The sequence below is a fragment of the Salmo salar genome, chromosome 28 (genome assembly GCF_965601325.2).
Source record: "Salmo salar chromosome 28, fSalSal1, whole genome shotgun sequence".
Lineage (NCBI taxonomy): Eukaryota > Metazoa > Chordata > Actinopteri > Salmoniformes > Salmonidae > Salmo > Salmo salar.
Window position 1 is genome coordinate 7,992,098 of NC_138318.1, and position 23,002 is coordinate 8,015,099.

At 44.0% G+C, this 23,002-nt stretch overlaps 1 protein-coding gene across 2 annotated transcripts in view; it reads left to right on the top strand.

Annotated features, from left to right (window-relative positions):
* The window catches only part of LOC106589364 (glutamate receptor ionotropic, delta-1), a 455,232-nt gene that overhangs the window by 222,912 nt on the left and 209,318 nt on the right, over positions 1-23,002 (top strand). For both annotated transcript variants that reach the window (XM_014179240.3, XM_014179241.3), the window contains exon 3: positions 3,913-4,197. In XM_014179240.3, the coding sequence (XP_014034715.1) occupies positions 3,913-4,197 (285 nt within the window). The remainder of the gene's footprint in view (positions 1-3,912; positions 4,198-23,002) is intronic.

Consider the following 23,002-nt stretch of genomic DNA (forward strand, 5'->3'; position numbering starts at 1 on the left):
AGGTAAATCATTTAGAAGTCACAGCCCTTTTTGTACATAGGGGACCAAAAGTATTGGAAGAAATTCACCTATATGTGTGTTGAAGTAGTAAAAAGTTAAGTATTTGGTCTCACATTCATAGCATCCAATTACTACATCAAGCTTGTGACTTTACAAATTTGTTTCGATGCATTTGCTGTTTGTTTTGGTTGTGTTTCAGTGCCCAGTAGAGATTCATGATAAATAATGTATTGTGACATTCTGGAGTCACTTTTATTGTAAATAAGAATGGAATATGTTTCTAAACAATTCTAAAATGAATGTGGAGACTACCATGATTACGGATAATCCCGAATGAATCGTGAATAATGATGAGTGAGAAAGTTACATAAATATCAGAGGCATAAATATCATACCCCTCAAATATAAATTCTAACCTCTCCTGTTATTGTAATGGTGAGGTATGTCTTGGAGGTATAATACAGTACATGACCAAAAGTATGTGGACACCTGCTTGTCGAACATCTCATTCCAAAATCATGGGCATTAATATGGAGTTGGTCCCCCCTTTGCTGCGATAACAACCTCCACTCTTCTGGGAAGGCTTTCCACTAGATGTTGGAACGTGTCTGCGGGGACTTCCATTCAGCCACAAGAGCATTAGTGAGGTCGGGCTCTGATGTTGGGCGATTAGGCCTGGCTAGCAGTCGGCGTTCCAATGCAAAGGTGTTCGATGGAATTGAGGTCAGGGCTCTGTGCAGGCCAATCAAGTTCTTCCACAACGATCTCGACAAACTATTTCTGTATGGACCTCTCTTTGTGCACATCGGCAATGTCATGCTGAAACAGGAAAGGGCATTCCCCAAACTGTTGCCACAAAATTGGAATAACAGAATCATCTAGAATGTCATTGTATGCTGTAGCGTTAAGATTTCCCTTCACTGGATCTAATGGGCATAGCCCAAACCATGAAAAACAGCCCCAGACCATTACTCCTCCTCCACCCAACTTTACACCCAACTTTACGGGCACTATCCATTCAGGTAGGTAGCGTTCTCCTGGCATCCACCAAACCCAGATTTGTTTGTCGGACTGCCAGATGGTGAAGCATGATTCATCACTCCAGAGAACATGTTTCCACTGCTCCAGTGTCCATTGGTGGCAAGCTTTTCACCACTCCAGCTGACGCACATGGTGATCTTAGGCTTGTGTGCAGCTGCTCGGCCATGGAAACCCATTTCGTAATGCTCCCGACGAACAGTTCTTGTGCTGACGTTGCTTCCAGAGTCAGAATGGAACTTGGTAGTGAGTGTTGCAACCGAGGACAGATTATTTTTATGCGCTACGCTCTTCAGCACTTGGCGGCCCCTTGCTATGAGCTTGTGTGGCCTGCCACTTCGCGGTTGAGCTGTTGTTGCTCCTAGACGTTTCCACTTCACAACAACAGCACTTACAGTTAACCGGGGAAGCCCTAGCAGGGCAGAAATTTGACAAAACTGACTTGTTGGAAAGGTGGTATCCTATGATGGTGCCACGTTGAAAGTCACTAAGCTCTTCAGTGAGGCCATTCTACTGCCAATGTTTGTCTATGGAGATTGCATGGCTGTGTGCTTGAGTTTATACACCTGTCATTAACGGGTGTGGCTGAAATAGCAGAACCCCCTAATTTGAAGGGGTGTCCACATACTTTTGTATATATAGTGTATTTGTGCGTCTAACTTTCTCTCTCATCATTATTCACAATTCATTCACGACTATCCGTAATCATGTTAGTATCCACATTACATATTTAGAAACATATTCAACTGATTTTTTTACAATAAAATTGACTCCAAAATGACACAATACATTATTTAATACTAATTTCCATTGGGCATAAAATAATCAGAAACACAATCCAAACAAACTGCAAATGCATCCAACAAGTTTGTCGAGTCACAAGCTTGATGTAGTCATTGTGTGCTTGGAATATGGGACCAAATGCTAAACTTTTGATTACTTTAATACAAATAAGTGAATTTGTCCCTATTCTTTGGTCCCCGTAAAATGTTGGCACTATGTACTTAAGTGCTGTAATTTCTAAACGGTTCACCCGATATCAAATCCTAAGTGCTGGAACACAGAGCCAAAACATGTCTCAATGTCCCAATACTTGTGTGTGTGTGTGTGGACGTGTTTAACTATTCTTCAATATTAAACAAACTGGAGACATTTTGTTAGTCCTCGCAAGGTCAAATGCTATTTCTAGGGGGATTAGAGTTAATGTTAGAATTAGTGTTCAGGTTAAAATTACGTTAAGGGTTAGGGTTAAGGTTAAGGTTAGGCTAAGGGTAAGATTACAGGTTAGGGTTAGGGAAAATAGGATTTTGAATGGGACTGAATTGTGTGTCCCCTCAAGGATAGCTGTACAAGACTGTGTGTGTGTGTGTGTTTGTAAAAGCCTGTGTGTAGGGGGATCAGGGGGCATATAGACAGTGAGCAAAGGTCCTATTGATGGAGACCCACCAACAAACCAGAGCTTTTAATTCAGTGTAACAGGAATTAACACTCAATTGGCCTTGAGTAATAGCCAGCCAGACAATGAGCAATCCCTTTTGTCTTGTGTCAGCAAGTCATTCAATGAATCCTCCTTCTCACCCCATCTTGGCCCCATTCTCTCTTTTTATTAAAAACAATTTCGCTCGCTCTTTTCCCCAACCTTGTATCGATCCCAGCCGGTTTTAGAGGCACTTTTAATTTCATTTTCATTTGACACCGTTTGGGTAGCTTTAAAACAATCAAGGAAATCCAGTTGCCAGATCCATTATGTTGGCTGATGTGGAGGTAAGGGGCCTGGGCTGGGCTCCCGGGTGTTTGCCCTGGGATGTGTTGTCACCAGGGAAGCAGGGGAAAGGAACAGGGGGGATTTTCTTTGAAAGACATGGGGAGTGAAGCAGATCAATCCCATCATGCTTTAGGGCTGTGAATAGTGCTGTGCATTCTTTGATTACTTCCTCATTAGCAGTATTTGTTTTAAAGCCAAAGCGATGCTCTTATACTCTGTGGATTCACCCAGTCCAAGCCAAGGGTTCCATCCCAAATGGCATCCCATACCCTATAAAGTGCACTTCATTTGACCAGCACCAATAGGACTCTGTTCAAAAGTAGTGCACTATGTAGGGAATAGGGTGCCATTTGGGATACAACCCTAGTCTCTGGAGGTCTTACTTAAGCTGCTGCGGATAACGTAACATAAGCCCTCTGCAGTGGGCGGGTGTTAGTGTGAGACTGTCTTTTCTCCTTTGTCGCGGACTCATGGTGCAGTGAACGAATGGGCTTGAGATCACTCTGAGTTCTGTGTGTCTCGTTTTTAAATCCCTCAACCGGGAATAATTTGCCCTAGCTCTGTAGGACCTCTAAAATGAAGATCAGTCAGTGCTCAAGGTTGCCAAGTCTGGCGAGGGAATGTGTGAGCTAAATAGTGGAGAAGATTCGGAAAATGGTCATACTAATCATGAGGAGAGAAGATTTTATAGGGGATTGAGACTCAGATCCCTTTATAGTTGCTGTAACGCAATGCGTAATCTGTGTCAGCTGTCCACTGTAGAACTGTCAAAGCCCACAGTCACTGTTGCATACAGTGGTTGTGTATCAAAACTGAGGGATTGCAAAGGGAAGTCATGAAGCAATTGACTCAGTGACTCTTTATAATAACTGTTTCTTCTTATCATTAGTCTTAATCATTTACTTACCTTGACTTAAGGCAATGTGTTCAAAGCTGTAATGTGAGCATTAGTATTCACTGAAGACTAGAATTCGATTTTCGTAATATTATATTTTCTTGTTCTGACAATATACAGTATGTGTTTTATAGTTGGATTGATGGGCTGCTTACTTTACCGTACTAATCCTCTTTCCCTCTCTCTACCTCTCTTTCTCTACCTCCTACCCCAGCCTGTGAGCTGATGACCCAGGGCATCCTGGCTCTGGTCACCTCTACAGGCTGTGCATCGGCCAGCGCCCTCCAATCCCTGACTGACGCCATGCACATCCCGCACCTGTACGTCCAGCGCAGCGGCGAGGGCTCGCCACGCACCGCCTGCCAGCTCAACCCTAGTCCTGATGGCCAGCGCTACACCTTAGCGGCGCGCCCGCCCGTCCGCCTCAACGAAGTCATGCTCACGCTGGTCGGCGAACTGCGCTGGCAGAAGTTCATTGTCTTCTATGACAATGAGTATGGTAAGTGTGGAGTATGGACTGGCGCCCGCTGTGGCTAGGTAGTAAACTTGCTTCAGAGCCGGAGCTTAAAAAGGATTCTGGAGCATGGTGGAGGGAGGTTGATGACGAGGGGTATGGGGGCGAGAGGTGAAGGGTGGGGTGTTTCCGGCGACACAGGTGCTCCAATCAATGGAGCCCCTCAGGGTTGAATGATCGGATGGAGTAAATGGAGCTTACTCACGGTCACATGGGAATCTCGATGTGAGAAGAGGGAGAGAGGCTGTCTTACTCATCAACGAACCACCTGTTCCTGAGACTTATTGAATGGTGTTAATCAGGATCAAATGAGTCAAATAGTATCACATCCCCATTTGAGAACTCATGCTCACACTTTACTCCCCCCCCCCCCCCCTTTACTAGCTCTGACCTTGCTGATTGCTACTTTATTGAGGAACATGTACTTACTATGACTGTGATACAGTATGTGGTTGTCCCACCTAGCTATCTTAAGATGAATGCACTAACTGTAAGTCGCTCTGGATTAGAGCGTCTGCTAAATGACAAATGTAAATGTATGATGAAATGTAATGTACAGCAGCTCCATGATTGGAACCATGATTTTACAGCATGTTCCTTGCAGCTCAATGCTTTTAGATTAGAATACTATTTCCTATTTTATATTGTTCCATTATAGGTCTGTATGTCTACATTTGTGAAGGTAGAGAGAGGCAACAGAAAAGTTCAGAAGTTCAACCTGTCTATGTTTGGTTTGCTTCAGTGATGCCCTTGAACCAGGGTCTTTATCAGTATTACCCAGGTTATTTCATTATTGTCGGATGACTGCTTACCGGCATGTTCACACAGGCAGCCCAATTCTGATATTTGTTCTACTAACTGGTCTTTTGACCAATCACATCAGATATTTTCCAGAGCTGATCTGATTGGTCAAAAGACCAAAGGGTGAAAAATATATCAGAATTGGGCTGCCTGTCTAAACACAGCCTATGAGGGACTTTCAGTTCTTCACCATGGGATTTGGATTCTCAGAACAGTGTAGCAGATTGCAGTGCATGTGTGGGTGGCATAGGCCATGGTAGGGGTAAGATATTAACGTTTCCGGCTGTTATTCTGTTATTGATCAAAATCATGAGCAAGCTGATATGGCACTCTATCCATATGAAGAACAGATTAGAAACGGCTGTTATATCTTCATGTTTTGCGCTTCTTCATTTGTTATATTAGTAAATGTGGCATTTTAATATGAATGGTTTTAATTGCATTCATAAACCTGTTTGTTTCACTGTATTAACTTGTGTTGCTTCCTATAATTGGACTTTTAAGAAAGCAAGTGATGTCAATTTACTTCTAAGGCAATTAAGATAGCTAGTGAATATAAAGTGTTAGTCTGTAGAGGATTGGTTTTAATGTGAATCCTTCAATATTTTCCCCACAACATCTTCATATAACTTCAATTCCTATGGAGTTCTGTACACAGCTTGTTGCGTCATCCCCACGTAGTTTTAGCCAATTCATCAAATCAAATGAAATTGTATTTGTCAGTAAAACGCTTACTTATGGGTCCTTTTCCCACAATGCAGAGTTAAAGATAAAACGTTTAATAAAAATGTAAATAGTGACACAAGAAATGAATACACAGTGAATAACGAATAACAATAATGAGTAAAAATAACATTGCTAATATACAGGGAGCACCAATACCGAGTCGATGTGCAGGAGTACGAGGTTTAGGGGACCAAAAGTATTTTAGGGGACTAAATGTTTTGGGACAAATTCACTTATGTGTATTAAAGTAGTCAAAAGTTTAGTAGTTGGTCCCATATTCCCAGCAGACAATGATTACATAAAGCTTGTAACTACAAACTTGTTGGATGCATTTGCAGTTTGTTTTGGTATTGTTTCAGATTATTTTGTGCCCAATAGAAATGAATGGTAAATAATGTATTGTCATTTTGAGTCACTTTTATTGTAAATAAGAATGAAATATGTTTCTAAACAATTCTACATTAATGTGGATGCTACCATGATTACGGATAATCCTGAATGAATCTTACAGAGGCATGCAAATCATTACTCCCCAAAAATGCTAACCTCCCCTGTTATTGTAATCATGAGAGGTTAGCATGTCTCAAATTAAAGCTGACAGTCTGCACTTTAACCTCATAGTCATTGTATAATTAAAAAGAATGTGTCATGTCCCAATACTTTTGGAGCTCACTGTAGGTAGGGGTAAAGTGACTAGGCAACAGGATAGATAATAGACAGCAGCAGCATATGTGGTGAGTGTGAAAGTCTGTGTGGCGCCAGTATGCATGTGTGCGCATGTTATGTGTGTGTGTGGACATATGTAGTGCGTGGGTGTGTATGTGTGTTGGGGTGTCAATGTAAGTATGTGACTGTATGGGTAGAGTCCAGGGTGTGTGCATACAGTTAGTGCAAGAGAGTTAGTGCAAAAAAAGGTCAATGCAGGTAGTCCAGGTAGCCATTTGATGAGCTATTAAGCAGTTTTGTTTAGCAATCTTATGGCTTGGGGGTAGAAGCTGTTCAGGGTCCTATTGTTTCCAGACTTGGTGCACTGGTACCACTTGCCGTGCGGTAGCAGAGAGAACAGCCTATGGCTTGGGTGGCTGGAGCCTTTCGAACAAAAAATTGGGGCTTCCTCTGACAACGCCTGACCTCAAACCTGCATACAGTTCTATTATGTTCTATTATATTTTTCTAGTATTTCAAAGAGTTTTAGAGGCCGTAGAGGATGCGTAATGTCTTCCTGTTCTCAAGGTAAACAAACATGCATGTGGACGTTACAAAAGAGGGTTGCGCAACACTACACTTTACAATCAAATGTCATAACAGAGCGCAAAAAATGGTTGTCACTGAACCATCTGACTCACCAAATGAGTTGGATTATAAACAGGCATATACAAGCCAGCTTTTTCCTCCCCACAACTCCAAACCCAACCTCAGCAATATCCCTCCTTTTGATGAGCAAAGGCATTAAAAAGTGAGGGGAGGAGAAAAAGGCACATTTATTCAAATTAAGGCCTTTGTTTAAGTTTATTAGGAGCAGATGGGGTCTGGGTTTGGGTGTCCAGGCCTGGCTCCAGCCTGGCCCAGGCCTGACAGCTGAATGATGATGATTAAGGAGAGACCTTGGATTGCATTGCTGCTTCCATCCCATCTCCCCCTTCTCCACCCTGCCTCCCTTGCCTCCCCTGTCCTCTCTTAACCTCCATGCTCATTCTCCCTTTCATTGTTTAATTCTGTCTGTCTTGCATCCTCTCTCTCTTCTAATTCACTTTGTCTGTGTCTCTCTCTCTCTCTTAATTCACAATGTCTGTGTCTCTCTCTCTTCTCTCTCTGTTTATTTTGCTGTCGCACTCTCGCTTTCTCTCTCTTTCTTTTTCTCTGTTACTTCCTCATGGAAATCCTGCTTCGCTCCATAAAGCACAGACAATTCCCTCTTCTTGCTTGCTGACAAAAGGACAAAAGGGCAAATCCCTCTACCTGTTTTAGAAATGTGGGCAGTGATGCCCACATAGCATTTTATTTTAATTTTAAATTCAGCCCCATGAACAGTGTGTAGACAGTTTTTGGCTGGCATATGGTTAGAAAAAACTGCTGAAACAATGTTTACTGCTCTGCTTTCTCCATGTTTCTGGCTAACACCTAACTCGAAGTCCTCCTGACTTTACCCGGGTTGCGTCAGCCAAACTAGTTGCCATCATAGCTGATTGTGAAAGCAGTCATTTTGGTTATACCATGCACAACACTTGCTACATAGCACTGCTTTGAACATGGGGTCAGTCTTGTAAAAAATAACTGAGTGAGTAATGAATGAATAAATACATTAATTAATTAAAGGTGCACTATGCAGAAATCGCTCCGCCATTTCCTGGTTACTAAAATTCTAGTAAAGTACAGAGAATCATTGTACCATCTTAACCTACTGTGAAATATATTTTCCATAACCCAAAATATTGTATTTTCAGGTGTATGGAGCTGGTGTACAAAACCGAAAGTAAAAGATGCAAAAACAAAACTTAAGAATGCGAAGCCAAGAAATAGCGCACATAGAACAGATCTACCACTTCTTGGACTTGCTTTGCCATTAGAATGACAGATCTATAACTCGCATTTGTATGTGAATTTGGTTGGGTCTCCCAAAAAGTTACATATTGCAGCTTTAATAATCGAGCCCCACTCTGCCATTGGCTGGGCTATGTCATTATCCTGTGGGAGGCGTTGGGACTCAGGATTTAGACAGCGGGTCTCTATAGAATGAAGAAATGTGGAGAGAAGGGCGAAAACACATCACCGCTACAGTTCATTGAATTGATTTACCCGTTGCATTGATCTGCTCCGTCCTTCACACAGTGCTTTGGCTCACGCTGCGGCTCCGTCGAATGTTCCACCAAGCGTGACACAACAGCTAGTGCCACATCAAATATGGACTCCCAATCCCATACAGATGGGCTGGTTAAGGCTGGCTGCAACCAGGGACTGAATTGGCACCCTGTCCCCTATACAGTGCACTACTTTCGACTAGGGTCCATACGCATGCTGGGACTTCCTGTTTTCATCAGCACCAATAAGAGGCACCTGTTAGCCAGCCTCCTGACTTTGTGAAAACAGAAATAAAACAAGGGAGAGTGAGGTGAAAAGCAATGAGGGCTGGATGATGGGTGTTGACTCACAGGGTTGTGACCTTACAATGCTGTACATGGGTTTCTGCCTTCGTTTCCGCCTGATGGTTTTACAATGCTGTCTGGAGCTGATATGCTGTAGTATATCTATGCACTCAGTGTACAAAACATTATGAACACCTGCTCTTTCCAAGACATAGACTGACCAGGTGAATCCAGGTGAAAGTGATGATGCCTTGTTGATATCACTTAAATCCACTTCAATCAGTTTAGATGAAGGGGAGGAGACGGGTTAAACAAGGATTTTTTTACGCCTTGAGACAATTGAGACATGGATTGTGTGTGTGTGTCATTCAGAAGGTGAACGGGCAAGAAAAAAAATGTAAGTGCCTTTGAACGGGGTATGGTTGAAGGTGCCAGGCGCATCGGCTTGTGTCAAGAAATACACTACTGCTGGGTTTTTCACGCTCAACCGTTTCCCGTGAGTATCAAGAATGATCCACCACCTAAAGGACATCCAGCCAACTTGACACAACTGTGGGAAGCACTGGGGTCAGTATGGGCCGGCATCCCTGTAGATGCTTTTACCACCTTGCAGAGTCCATTCCTGACAAATTGAAGCTGTTCTGAGTGCAAAAGGTACTACAGTAAGTGCCAGGCGCACCGGTTTGAAAGTGTCAAGAACTTCAACGTTGCTGGGTTTTTCACACCCACCTGGAAACACTCAACAGTTTCCAGTTTCCTCAAGAATGGTCCACAGGATATCCAGACAACTTGACACAACTGTGGGAAGCATTGTAGTCAACATGGGCCAGCATCCCTCGGGAACACTTTCGACAACTTGTAGAGTCCAGCCCCCGATGAATTGAGGCTGTTCTAAGGGCAAAAGGGTGTGCAACTCAACGTGTTCCTAATGTTTTGTACCCTCAGTGTATTTTTATGTTGGTGATAGGTCATTTATAGGGGTCAGGGTAAGCTGGTTGAGTGGATACACAGGTTCAGGGTTCGCCACATAAGATTTTCATAATCACTATCAGAGTTGAATGCAGGGCATTGAAGTTCAGCATCAGTTCAACACCCCATGTGCCTGACCTGATGTGCTAATACTTAGCCTATTAGCACTCTAGCTTAAATTATTCATTTACTTCTAGGCTTCATAATTTTGCTTATGCGTGTACAGGTAGCTGCCCAAATAACGGAAATACGAGTAAGTGAGGGATGCATAGTATATTGAACTATTTTGGCTAACATGGCTATGCCCCCATAGGGTGACAATGCCCCCATCCACAGGGCATGAGTGGTCACTGAATGGTTTAATGAGCATGAAAACGAAGAAAACCATATGTCATGGACGTCTCAGTCACCAGATCTCAACCCAATTGAACACTTATGGGAGGTTCTGGAGTGGCGCCTGAGACAGCGTTTTCCACCACCATCTACAAAACACCTAATTATGGAATGACTCATGGGAAAATGTATCTTTCCCATAGAGTTCCAGACATTTGTAGAATCTATTCCAAGGTGCATTGAAGCTTTTCTGGCAGCTTGTGGTGGCCCAATGCCCTATTAAGTTGGTGTTTCCTTTATTTTGGCAGTTACCTGTATTTTCCCAGTCTAGACGTTTGGTCCGCAGCAATTTCATTATATTTAGTGGTGTACCTTTATGAATCACAGGCCGTAAAGTCAGGGGGGTTATTACTGTAGCAGTTCCTAATGCCCACTGTCCTGATAGTAATGCCAGCCTCAGTATAAATAAACAAATATCAGCCTGCGGAGGTGATTTCATTTATGGACGACGAGGAGGAGAGGAGATGTCTGGATTGAAATCTGCTGAGTCACTCCTAGAACTCCTATTACCTTTACCGCTCCCTTACCCCTCGCTGTGTCATTCAAAATGAGTGATGATATTATCGAGACACCCTGCAGAATGCAGGAACGACATGAACCCTGACAGATTTATTTATACAAACAGTTCCCCCAGGAGTGCATGGCTAGGCTTTCTGAGTGGAGGAAACGGAGGACAAATCCACTCCCAAGTCAGTCACCCCTACCATCTGCCCAAGTCATGTAATAAAGTGTTATCAGTTAATTAGTCTCCATCTAGCAGATCCTATCTGCTACAGCCAAACAAGTGAACTCTGCGATTGCTCATTTAACGGCAGCTATTGCCTAAGCCTGGCGAGAATGCTAAGTAAGGATGTACCCCGAACCCTTACTAGAAAGAGTTACATATTTACAGAGCATTAGTGCTTAAATAGACGCCTACTGTGGCCTTAGTCTTAAGCTCATCTGCTTTCTTGTTAATCTTAGCTTGTAGCGTTACTAGCCTATGAATCCGGATAACACCACCTACGTGGTGATCCGAAGCCAAAAACGTGAAGCTTCAATTAATTCAAATTTGCCGAACTGCTAAACTTGGAACCAATCAGAACTCTCATACATACTCCTTGTGATGAAGGCAGCCAATGGCCTGCTTCTATCTAGCCAATTTATTTAAAGCTAGCTAATGTTAGTCTGACTAGCCTAGCCAGCTACTGTAAAAGTCAAGTGTGTTTCATTAGCTATCTCTCAAAAAATGACATTTTTGAATTATGTTTTGACATGAGTATATGTCTCATTTCAAGTAAATAGCTGCAAGCTTTAAGAAACATTCAATCATATACTTTGAATAGAAACCCAAATAAAAGCATGTAGATAGCAGTGTAGGTTGTTGAGGGGAGGACGGCTCATAACAGGGGCTAGAATGGAGTAGAATTGGTGGAATAGAGTGAAAAAAAAAGATGTTGATACCATTCCATTCGCTTCATTCCAGCCAATCAATGTACACAATATATACAAAAGTATGTGGACACGCCTTCAAATTAGTGGATTTGGCTATTTCAGCCACACTCATTGCTGACAGGTGTATAAACGCGAGCACACACCCATGCAATCTCCATAGACAAACATTGGCATTAGAATGGCCTTACTGAAGAGCTCGGTGACTCCGTCATGCGATGCCACCTTTCCAACAAGTCGGTTCATCAAATGGCTGCCCTGCTAGAGCTGCCCCGGTCAACTGTAAGTGCTGTTATATTGAAGTGGAAACATATAGGAGCAACAACGGCTCAACCGTGAAGTGGTAGGCCACACAAGCTCACAGAACGGGACCGCCGAGTGCTGAAGCGCGTAGCGTGTAAAAATCGTTCCAATAGTTCCATTCTGCCTCTGGAAGCAACGTCAGCACAAGAACTGTTCATCGGGAGCACCATGAAATGGTTTTCCATGGCTGAGCAGCCACATACAAGCCTAAGATCACCATGCGCAATGACAAGCGTCGGCTGGAGGGGTGTAAAGCTCGTAACCATTGGAATCTGGAGCAGTGGAAACGCATTCTCTGGAGTGATGAAACATGCTTCACCATCTGGCAGTCTGACGGATGAATCTGAATTTGGTGGATACCAGGAGAACGCTACCTGCCCAAATGCATAGTGCCAACTGTAAAGTTGGGTGGAGGAGGAATAATGGTCTGGGGCTGTTTTTCATGTTTCGACCTAGGCCCCTTATTTCTTAATGCTACTGCATACAATGATATTCTAGATGATTCTGTGCTTCCAACTTTGTGGCAACAGTTTGGGGGGGGCCCTTTCCTGTTTCAGCATGACAAGGCCCCCGTGAACAAGGAGAGGTCCATACAGAAACGGTTTGTCGAGATCAATGTGGAAAAACTTGACTGGCCTGCACAGTGCTCTGACTGCAACCCCATCAAACACCTTTGGAATGAATAGGAATGCGAGCCAGGCCTAAACGCCCAACATCAGTGAACGACCTCACTAATGCTCTTGTGGCTGAATGCATGCAAGTCCCCGCAGTAATATTCCAATATCTAGTGGAAAGCCTTCCTAGAAGAGTGGAGGCTGTTATAGACGCAAAGGGGTTGATCAACTCCATATTAATGCCCATGATTTTGTAATGAGATGAGCATTTTAGTCATGTAGTGTATATCAAGTGCCGTGGAAGGCACAATCCTACAATGTTGCAGTCCAGAGACGAGAACTTTACCATCTATGCCAAAAGCCTGTACCTCTGATGGAGACTGTAGAACTATCATCAACGCTTTCTTCAGTATTCCCCCTTCTCTCTAGGAGCATTGGAGTGCCCAGGCCCCATAGACGTATCAGAAGGATTCCACCCTGGTCACCAATGTAGCTGACCAATGTAGAGAGAGACAAGTGCCTTAGCAGAATGCAATCTAAAGTGTGTGTGGTCCAGAGACAAGCACTTTTTACATCTATGGCAAAAGCCTGGACATTTTTTATTCATTTCAAAAAATTTATTAAAACCTCATTCCACTTTGACTTTATGAGGTATTGTGTGTAGGCCAGTGACACAAAATCTCAATTGAATCCATTTTAAATTGACTGTAACACAACAAAGTGTGCAAAATGTAATCCGGCTTGAATACTTTCTGATATAATGCTGAGTAATAATTCCCAGAGCTGCTTGATGCTCTGAGGCAGCTTTCTCCAGGAGAGGCCAACAGAAGTCACCTCACATCACAGGTCCAGGCTGATCCTCCAGCAGCACCCAGCTTCAAAGCAGCCCGCCAGCCCTTCTCCGTTCCTCTCCTCTGGAAGGCAGACTAGTTGACGCCTATGTGGGAGCACAGGAAGTGCTGGCCTCGTTAGCATGGTTAACATCTTGATCATTTGAAGATGATGTAAATGTGTATCATAGTGAATTCACTCTGGGAATGGTGTGAACCGTTGGGGGAGCGGAGGAGAGGATAGGGTGTGCCGAAAGGAGGTGAATTATCATCAATTGTCAGGTGCCACAGTACAGATGTCCCTTTGGCGGCTGTTTAGTTTGTTTTTATTTTGCGTGTAGTGTAGGGCCGTGCGCGTGTGAATGATTTAATTTAATGCCGCTCCATATTTCCCACGTATACCAGAGCTGCCTGAGAGAGCTCATTCTGATTTAAGCCAGCCAGACTGGATGTAAATTTTACTGCCAGACGTTTATGAAAAGCGTCAGTAATTCTGGCTTAATTTACATGTGAATGAATGTATGGCTCTCAATTGGAATCCATATCCAGTGACAGCGCTCACTCCTCATCATGTTCAATTCTTAATAGGAATTCAGTTATTTTGAGAATCCACTTAAAATCTTATGACGGCTTATACATATTTATGGCTATATTAACTAATACACATTTTTTAAAAGCGGCCTCATTTACACTAAGCCATTGCCAGATTCACAGTCACAGTGAGCCAACAGAGAATGCCAGCCTGGTAATTATATTCCGGTCTCAGAATGGCTGAGTCTTGTTGTTAAATGTACCAGTATTGTATTCTTTGGGAGAAACATTAAAAACCTCCCATTACTTTAAGTAGACATACACTAGCCTACATGGTGCATTCTATGCTTAAAAACAAAAATCTGTGTTAGGAGAGTCAATGGCGACTTCCTTCTGCCAATTTCATCCAAAGTACTAAGACCCTTTCCTTTGACCATCTTTAACTTTGAGGCAATCATGATGACCGCTTCTACACAGTATTTCAGAGTGTAGCTTCTCATCAGTGGTCGGACTTCACAGAAGTCGAGCTGATGATGAATTCTTAGGGGATGTCGTTGAGCGGAGCCTTCATGGTCGTCAGATTCGCAGCGGCAATTTGTTGTCGCTGATTAAGCATTCAACGGGGCCTGCGAGTGATATTGTCTGGACACCTGCAGCAGCTCCAATATTTGGGCTCTTCTATTTTCTTTCTTATCGTCAATGCTTTGATGTTGCCTCTCATTATAGTCCCTAATTGGCCAGGGATCTTCACTGAGGGGAAGAGGCGGTAGCGGGAATAGGGACTGGGTGAGATGCAGTGTGTGTTAATGACTCCGTCTCCTTCTTAAACTCCACACACCACACTCACCTTGGGCCCTCACCATGTGACGTGGATGGTCTAGGAGACTGGGGGGTTGTGAGGGCGATGGGAGTGCTATGAGAGTAGGATAGAGATGGAGATAATGGGAGGAAGAGAGAGAGGGGGGGGGGGGGCTGAGATCACCAGTCATCTCACTTTAATTTGTTCTTAACACGAACTTGAGTCCTCCAAGTCCATCCATACTGAAGTCTCCCATTACCCTCCCATTACAGGGTTTGGCCGTCATTGTAAATAATGATTTGCTCTTAACTGACTTGCCTAGTTAAATAAAGATTACATTTTTTTATTACAACAACCTAGACTGAGAAAAAGTCTTAGCACTGAAGTTCTCTAGTTCTCTCTCTCAAAGGTGATATAGGTGTGATATAATATGATCTGATACGACATGAAGGCTTTTCTCACTGGACCTGGTAGATTGAGCTGAACACACTTTCACATTTGTCTTTATTAACTGTTTTTGTGTTTTGCCATTTTTTTCTCCTCTACGAGAGCTGAGTTGGGCAGTTCCGTTACAATGCCTGTCCTGTTGCGACAAGATTAAGTTTTATGGAGACTATTCATACTGCGTCTAATGTAAAGTAATGTGATGCATTACACTGTAGCTGTCACGATAACATAATATGCAGGCTCAAATCTATAAAAACACTATATTGTAGTTTTATGAGAAAAAAAACGGATAACGGATACATCTCAACACATCATACCGACCCCTTGCCCTTTGGGTAATCACTCTGCATAAAAAAACGGCGCCTTTCCTGCTAATAGAGTAGGGTTTGACAGCAGCCTAAGACCCTTCAGTCTCTTCCCCCTCGCCTTGCCTCTCCTCAGTCAGGAACGCCGATGGAGGGAAGGCGGGAGGCACCAGCAGCCGCCATGATAAATGACACTTCTCTCCTCGCTCCCCTAGCTCCTGGGGATCCAGCCATTTGCCTGTGACAGCGAGGTGTGTTTTCAGCCAAGATATTTAAACGGGATCCCAATGCTCTTGGGGGAGAATGAGGGTGTAGGCCTAGTGTAGCTTCCTCTTAGACCCAGGCAGATTACGCTGAGCTCCTCCATGTGCTTGTTGGTAGGGGCCAGGGCATTAGCCTGGTATTAGATGCGCAATTGCATTTGGCTCTCTACTCTACTTTGAAGCTGAAGTCCTTTTTTTCCCCCTCTGCCTCTTCCTCCTTCGACGGCTTCTCTTCAGCTCTGAGTGAAACAGTGGGAGGGAAGAAGTCATTTGAAAGGAGTCACCGTCTCGTGCGTTCTTCTGAGATGCGCTTAACCAAGACGTGGTGAAAATGCATTTATGAAAGGGTTGTCCAATCCGGATTCGCAACTCCATATGCAAAAAAGGGCTTTTAAGAGATGGATAAAGATAGAAAGGAAGGACGATGTACCCCTCTCACCCTCTTCCTCTTCCGTACTGTGGAGTGTAGAGCCTGGAGGATGGATGAGTGTGGAGTTTCTCCACTGGACCTGAGAAGCAGAGGTGCTGTGTGCCAGCTCTCTGGAGCGAGAAAATTAAGTGAATATCAAATAGTTCCAGTCTTTGGGACTAGGAAAAGTATTAACTGGCTGGCCAGTCATCCGTACACCTAGGACATTCCGGCCTCACTCTATACAGGCCAGAACTAGCAACCGCAGGGAGAAAAAGTGACCTCACCTCATATCCAGTGTGTTGGGTATTGACATCAAGCCATTTTGACTCCAATGCTTTCCATAGTTGTGTCAAGTTGGCTGGATGTCCTTTGGGTGGTGGACCATTCATGATACAAACAGGAAACTGTTGAGCGTGAAAAATCCAGCAGCATTGCAGTTCTTGACAAAAAACGAAGCACATGGTATCTACTACCATACCCGGTTCAAAGGCACTTAAAGTCTTTTGTCATGCCCATTCACCCTCTGAATGACACATACAGTGCATTTGGAAAGTACTGTATTCAGACCCGTTCCCTTTTTCCACATTTTGTGACATTACAACCATATTCTAAAATGGATACAATAATTTGTTTCCTCACACACAATACCCCATAATGACAAAGCGAAAACAGGTTTTTAGAAATGTTTGCAAATGTATAAAACTACATAACAGAAATACCTTATTTATATTCAAACCCTTTGCTATGAGACTCAAAATTGAGCTCAGGTGCATCCTGTTTCCATTGATCATCCTTGAGATGTTTCTACAACTTGATTGGAGTTCATCTGTGGTAAATTCAATAGATCGGACATGATTTGGAAAGGCACATGCCTGTCTATATAAAGGTCCCACAGTTGACAGTGCATGTCAGAGCAAAAACCAAGCCATGAGGTGGAAGGAATTGTCTGTAGAGCTCTGAGGCAGGACTGTGTCGAGGCACAGATCTGGGGCAGCGCCCGCAATGTCCCCCTGCTCAAGCACATATACATGCCCGTCTGAAGTTTGCCAATGAACATCTGAATGATTCAGAGGACAACTGGGTGAAAGTGTTGTGGTCAGATGTGACCAAAATGGAGCTCTTTGGCATCAACTCAACTCGCCGTGTTTGGAGGAGGAGGAATGCTGCCTATGACCCCAAGAACACCATCCCCACCGTCAAACATGGAGGTGGAAACATTATGCTTTGGGGGTGTTTTTCTGCTAAGGGAACAGGACAACTTCACTGCATCAAAGGGATGATGGACGGGGCCATGTACCGTCAGATCTTGGGTGAGAACCACCTTCCCTCAGCCAGGGCATTGAAAATGGGTCGTGGATGGGTATTCCAGCATGACAATGACCCAAAACACACGGCCAAGGCAACAAAGGAGTGGCTCAGGAAGAAGCACATTAAGGTCCTGGAGTGGCCTAGCCAGTCTCCAGACCTTAATCCCATAGAAAATCTGTGGAGGGAGCTGAAGGTTCGAGTTGCCAAACGTCAGCCTCGAAACCTTAATGACTTGGAGAAGATCTGCAAAGAGGAGTGGGACAAAATCCCTCCTGAGATGTGTGCAAACCTGGTAGCCAACTACAAGAAACGTCTGACCTCTGTGATTGCCAACAAGGGTTTTGCCACCAAGTAGTAAGTCATGTTTTGCAGAGGGGTCAAATACTTATATACCTCATTAAAATGCAAATCATTTTATAACATTTTTGACATGCGTTTTTCAGGATTTTTTTGTTGTTATTCTGTCTCTCACTGTTCAAATAAATAAATTATAGACTGATCATTTCTTTGTCAGTGGGCAAATGTACAAAATCAGCAGGGGATCAAATACTTTTTTCCCTCACTGTACATAGCCAGGAAAATGGAAGGGAAAGAATACGTAAGCACCTGGCTGCAGGACCAGCAAAAGATTAACATTTGAAAGGGGTGTACAAGAAGGTAAAAGACGATAATAATCGGAGCGGGAATGGCACGGCGACATGTCAATTTCTTTATGTGTTGGGTGAACGACCAACTTCCCGTCCGTGGTCCTGGACAGCGCTGATACCGATGATGAGGATGCTGACAATCTGGAACTTAAAGGTAACTTTCTAGCTTGCTAGCTGACTAACGTGTTGCTATGTCATTATCTTCAAGTGATATAGCTGACGTTATTAGCTAACTACTTGTAGATGCTATCCTGTCACCTACATTGTTAGTGTAGCTAGTTACTTCTCCATACATTAATTTAGACAATAATTATTAGTGAACTGTAATGTTTCGCGAGCAAAGTTGCTAAATGTTGGCAGTTTATTGCTGCTCAAACATGCCGACATCTCGGCAACGTGTGCCACGGTTGGTCCTATAACGTTATTGGAGAGTGTTTAGCTCAGTGGCTCCTAAACTTGGGTTTGGGGCCCAATTTGGGGTCCCTTGAATTTTAAATCTTATCTAACAAATGAATAACTTTTTTCTCTGCAAATGAGTATAGAATACAACCTTTTAGTGTTGAGCAAGGGTCTTTTACATTAGAATGCGCTTTGTCAATATTATGTGTTGGGGCAGCATGCATGACCTTTAATTGCTTGAATATGAATACACAGTGTAACCTAGGGAATATCATTTTGGTAGTGGTAGTAGGTAGGTAGGAACTGACAATAAGCACATTGAATGCCTCTGAAAATACCTCCATGTGCCTGACAGTTACACTATTCAAAGCAATAACTGTCATGGATGCTTCTTCTTTCAGAGGATGCTCCTACTACTGCCTCCTCGGACCCACCACCAGTTTATTCTGCATCACAGACTCTACACCATCTCTATCCGCCCCTTCAAATGTTCCGTGACCAAGAGCACACTGATCCTGGTCCAAGCAAATCCATATCAAAGACAGAACACATCTCTGGCGAAAGTAAATTAATATCTCTTTCTAATCATAGAATCAATCATTTTATATACACGTGTATAACTATCCTCCCCCACAGCCATGTTATCTACAATTAGTTTCAAATAAGTCATTGCTAGTGGATGGTTACAGTATGTTAGGAGCTTAGATATTTTAAATGTTCAACTGTTGTTCTCCTTCCTTCCTTCCTTCCTTCTCCTCCTCTCCTCACCAGTTCTGGAGTCAGAGGCAGCAAGAAGAAAAATACAACATTTGAGAGTGCAGTTGACACCTTTATGAAAAGTATGGTAACCAACCTTCACAATGATGCTGATCTCCAGCTAAAGCTGCAAGCTGAACAACACTCGCATGAAAAGTCATCATCAATTGTTGGCCCTGGTCCGTCTTCTGTCCACCCCGGTCCTTGGGCTGCCCATCCTTGTCCGTATGCTGACCACCCCGGTCCTTGGGCTCTCCATCCTGGCCCCGGTCCGTCTGCTGCCCACCCTGCACCAAATATTGGTCATTACCATCAGCAGTGTGCTCCACCTGCACCTGCTTCCCTGCTAGACCCCTTCTACCAGCATTGCCCCACACAACAACAACAGTGTCAGGACGACCAAGATGAGGATAAGCCAGAGTTAATGTGGTTCATTTTACGACTTTGTAGTGATACTTGTTGAGCCCGAGTTGAGTTGAGTAGAGCACTGAAAGATGCAGTACATTTGGTTTAAATTTTATAAGATGTTTTGGATTAAGTGATGAGAATATAAATCTGTTATATGGGCCACTCAGCAGTTGCTCCATCCATTTTTGGACTTATAAATGAATGATATGTACCCATTGATTCTTGAAGAATATTACTTATAAATGCCTCATGAGGTTAGTTCGACTGTCATGCCCCATCAGAACTCAAAATACACTGCTCAAAAAAATAAAGGGAACACTTAAACAACACAATGTAACTCCAAGTCAATCACACTTCTGTGAAATCAAACTGTCCACTTAGGAAGCAACACTGATTGACAATACATTTCACATGCTGTTGTGCAAATGGAATAGACAACAGGTGGAAATTATAGGCAATTAGCAAGACACCCCCAATAAAGGAGTGGTTCTGCAGGTGGGGACCACAGACCACTTCTCAGTTCCTATGCTTCCTGGCTGATGTTTTGGTCACTTTTGAATGCTGGCGGTGCATTCACTCTATTGGTAGCATGAGACAGAGTCTACAACCCACACAAGTGGCTCAGGTAGTGCAGCTCATCCAGGATGGCACATCAATGCGAGCTGTGGCAAGAAGGTTTGCTGTGTCTGTCAGCGTAGTGTCCAGAGCATGGAGGCGCTACCAGGAGACAGGCCAGTACATCAGGAGACGTGGAGGAGGCCGTAGGAGGGCAACAACCCAGCAGCAGGACCGCTACCTCCGCCTTTGTGCAAGGAGGAGCAGGAGAAGCACTGCCAGAGCCCTACCAAAATGACCTCCAGCAGGCCACAAATGTGCATGTGTCTGCTTAAACGGTCAGAAACAGACTCCATGAGGGTGGTATGACGGCCCGACGTCCACAGTTGGGGGTTGTGCTTACAGCCCAACACCGTGCAGGACGTTTGGTATTTGCCAGAGAAGACCAAGATTGGCAAATTCACCACTGGCGCCCTGTGCTCTTCGCAGATGAAAGCAGGTTCACACTGAGCACGTGACAGACGTGACAGAGTCTGGAGACACCGTGGAGAACGTTCTGCTGCCTGCAACATCCTCCAGCATGACCGGTTTGGCGGTGGGTCAGTCATGGTGTGGGGTGGCATTTCTTTGGGGGGCCGCACAGCCCTCCATGTGCTCGCCAGAGGTAGCCTGACTGCCATTAGGTACCGAGATGAGATCCTCAGACCCCTTGTGAGACCATATGCTGGTGCGGTTGGCCCTGGGTTCCTCCTAATGCAAGACGATGCTAGACCTCATGTGGCTGGAATGTGTCAGCAGTTCCTGCAAGAGGAAGGCATTGATGCTATGGACTGGCCCGCCCGTTCCCCAGACCTGAATCCAATTGAGCACATCTGGGACATCATGTCTCGCTCCATCCACCAACGCCACGTTGCACCACAGACTGTCCAGGAGTTGGCGGATGCTTTAGTCCAGGTCTGGGAGGAGATCCCTCAGGAGACCATCCGCCACCTCATCAGGAGCATGCCCAGGCGTTGTAGGGAGGTCATACAGGCACGTGAAGGCCACACACACTACTGAGCCTCATTTTTACTTGTTTTAAGGACATTACATCAAAGTTGGATCAGCCAGTAGTGTGGTTTTCCACTTTAATTTTGAGTGTGACTCCAAATCCAGACCTCCATGGGTTGATAAATTGGATTTCCATTGATTATTTTTGTGTGATTTTGTTGTCAGCACATGCAACTATGTAAAGAAAAAAAGTATTTAATAAGATTATTTCTTTCATTCAGATCTAGGATATGTTGTTTAAGTGTTCCCTTTATTTTTTTGAGCAGTATGTAAGATTGTTTTACCGATGTTTGTCAACAAAATAAATACAAAAATACACAGTGTAGTATCAAAATATGCTTAAAACGATAATCTGAAAATCATGGTCAGTTAGTCCTTGCATTCAAAGCTTTGTTTATAATTTTAATTCCTTAAATGTCTCCAGCCCTATTTCTCAGCTTTTTCCCAAAACATTGGCAAGGGGGACTCTGGTTCTTTCGATGACTCTGCTTTCCTAAAATAATGTTTCAAAAATGATGTTAGTGAGAGGGCACTGCCAGATGTTGCTTACTAATCTACTCTGTCTGTACATGCTATTGTGACAAAACAAAAATATGTCTATTGAGCATCTAAATTACTCTGATGTGAATTAAGCAGACTTACCAGTGTGTGTGTTTAAGGGTAAAATATGACTACAAATAAATACAAACCATAAATACATTTCAATTTACTATATACACTGCATAAAACCCATACGTAAAAATGTCTGTTTAATGCATAATAGCCTCATTTAGCAGTAGTGGGGGAAAAAAGACAACAAACAGCACAGTATGAGAGACTTCATAACCACCTCAATTTCCCTCCGCAAGGCAATCAAACAAGCTAAGCGTCAGTATAGAGACAAAGTAGAGTCGCAATTCAACGGCTCAGACACGAGAGGTATGTGGCAGGGTCTACAGTCAATCACGGACTATAAAAGGAAACCAGCCCCGTCGCGGACCAGGATGTCTTGCTCCCAGACAGACTAAACAACTTCTTTGCTCGCTTTGAGGACAGTACTACAGTGCCACTAACACGGCCCGCTACCAAAACCTGCGGGCTCTCCTTCACTGCAGCCGACATGAGCAAAACATTTAAACGTGTCATCCCTCGCAAGGCTGCAGGCCCAGACGGCATCCCCAGCCGCGTCCTCAGAGCATGCGCAGACCAGCTGGCTGGCGTGTTTACGTACATATTCAATCAATCCTTATCCCAGTCTGCTGTCCCCACATGCTTCAAGAGGGCCACCATTGTTCCTTTTCCCAAGAAAGCTAAGATAACTGAGTTAAATGACTACCTCCCCGTAGCACTCAGTTCCGTCATCATGAAGTGCTTTGAGAGACTAGTCAAGGACCATATCACCTCCACCCTACCTGACACCCTAGACCCATTCCAATTTGCTTACCGCCCCAATAGGTCCACAGACGACGCAATCGCAATCACACTGCACACTGCCCTAACCCATCTGGACAAGAGGAATACCTATCTAAGAATGCTGTTCATCGACTACAGCTCAGCATTTAACACCATAGTACCCTGCAAACTCATCATCAAGCTCGAGACCCTGGGTCTCAACCCCACCCTGTGCAACTGGGTCCTGGACTTCCTGACGGGCCGCCCCCAGGTGGTGAGGGTAGGTAACAACATCTCCACCCCGCTGATCCTCAACACTGAGGCCCCACAAGGGTGCATTCTCAGCCCTCTCCTGTACTCCCTGTTCACCCACGACTGCGTGGCCATGC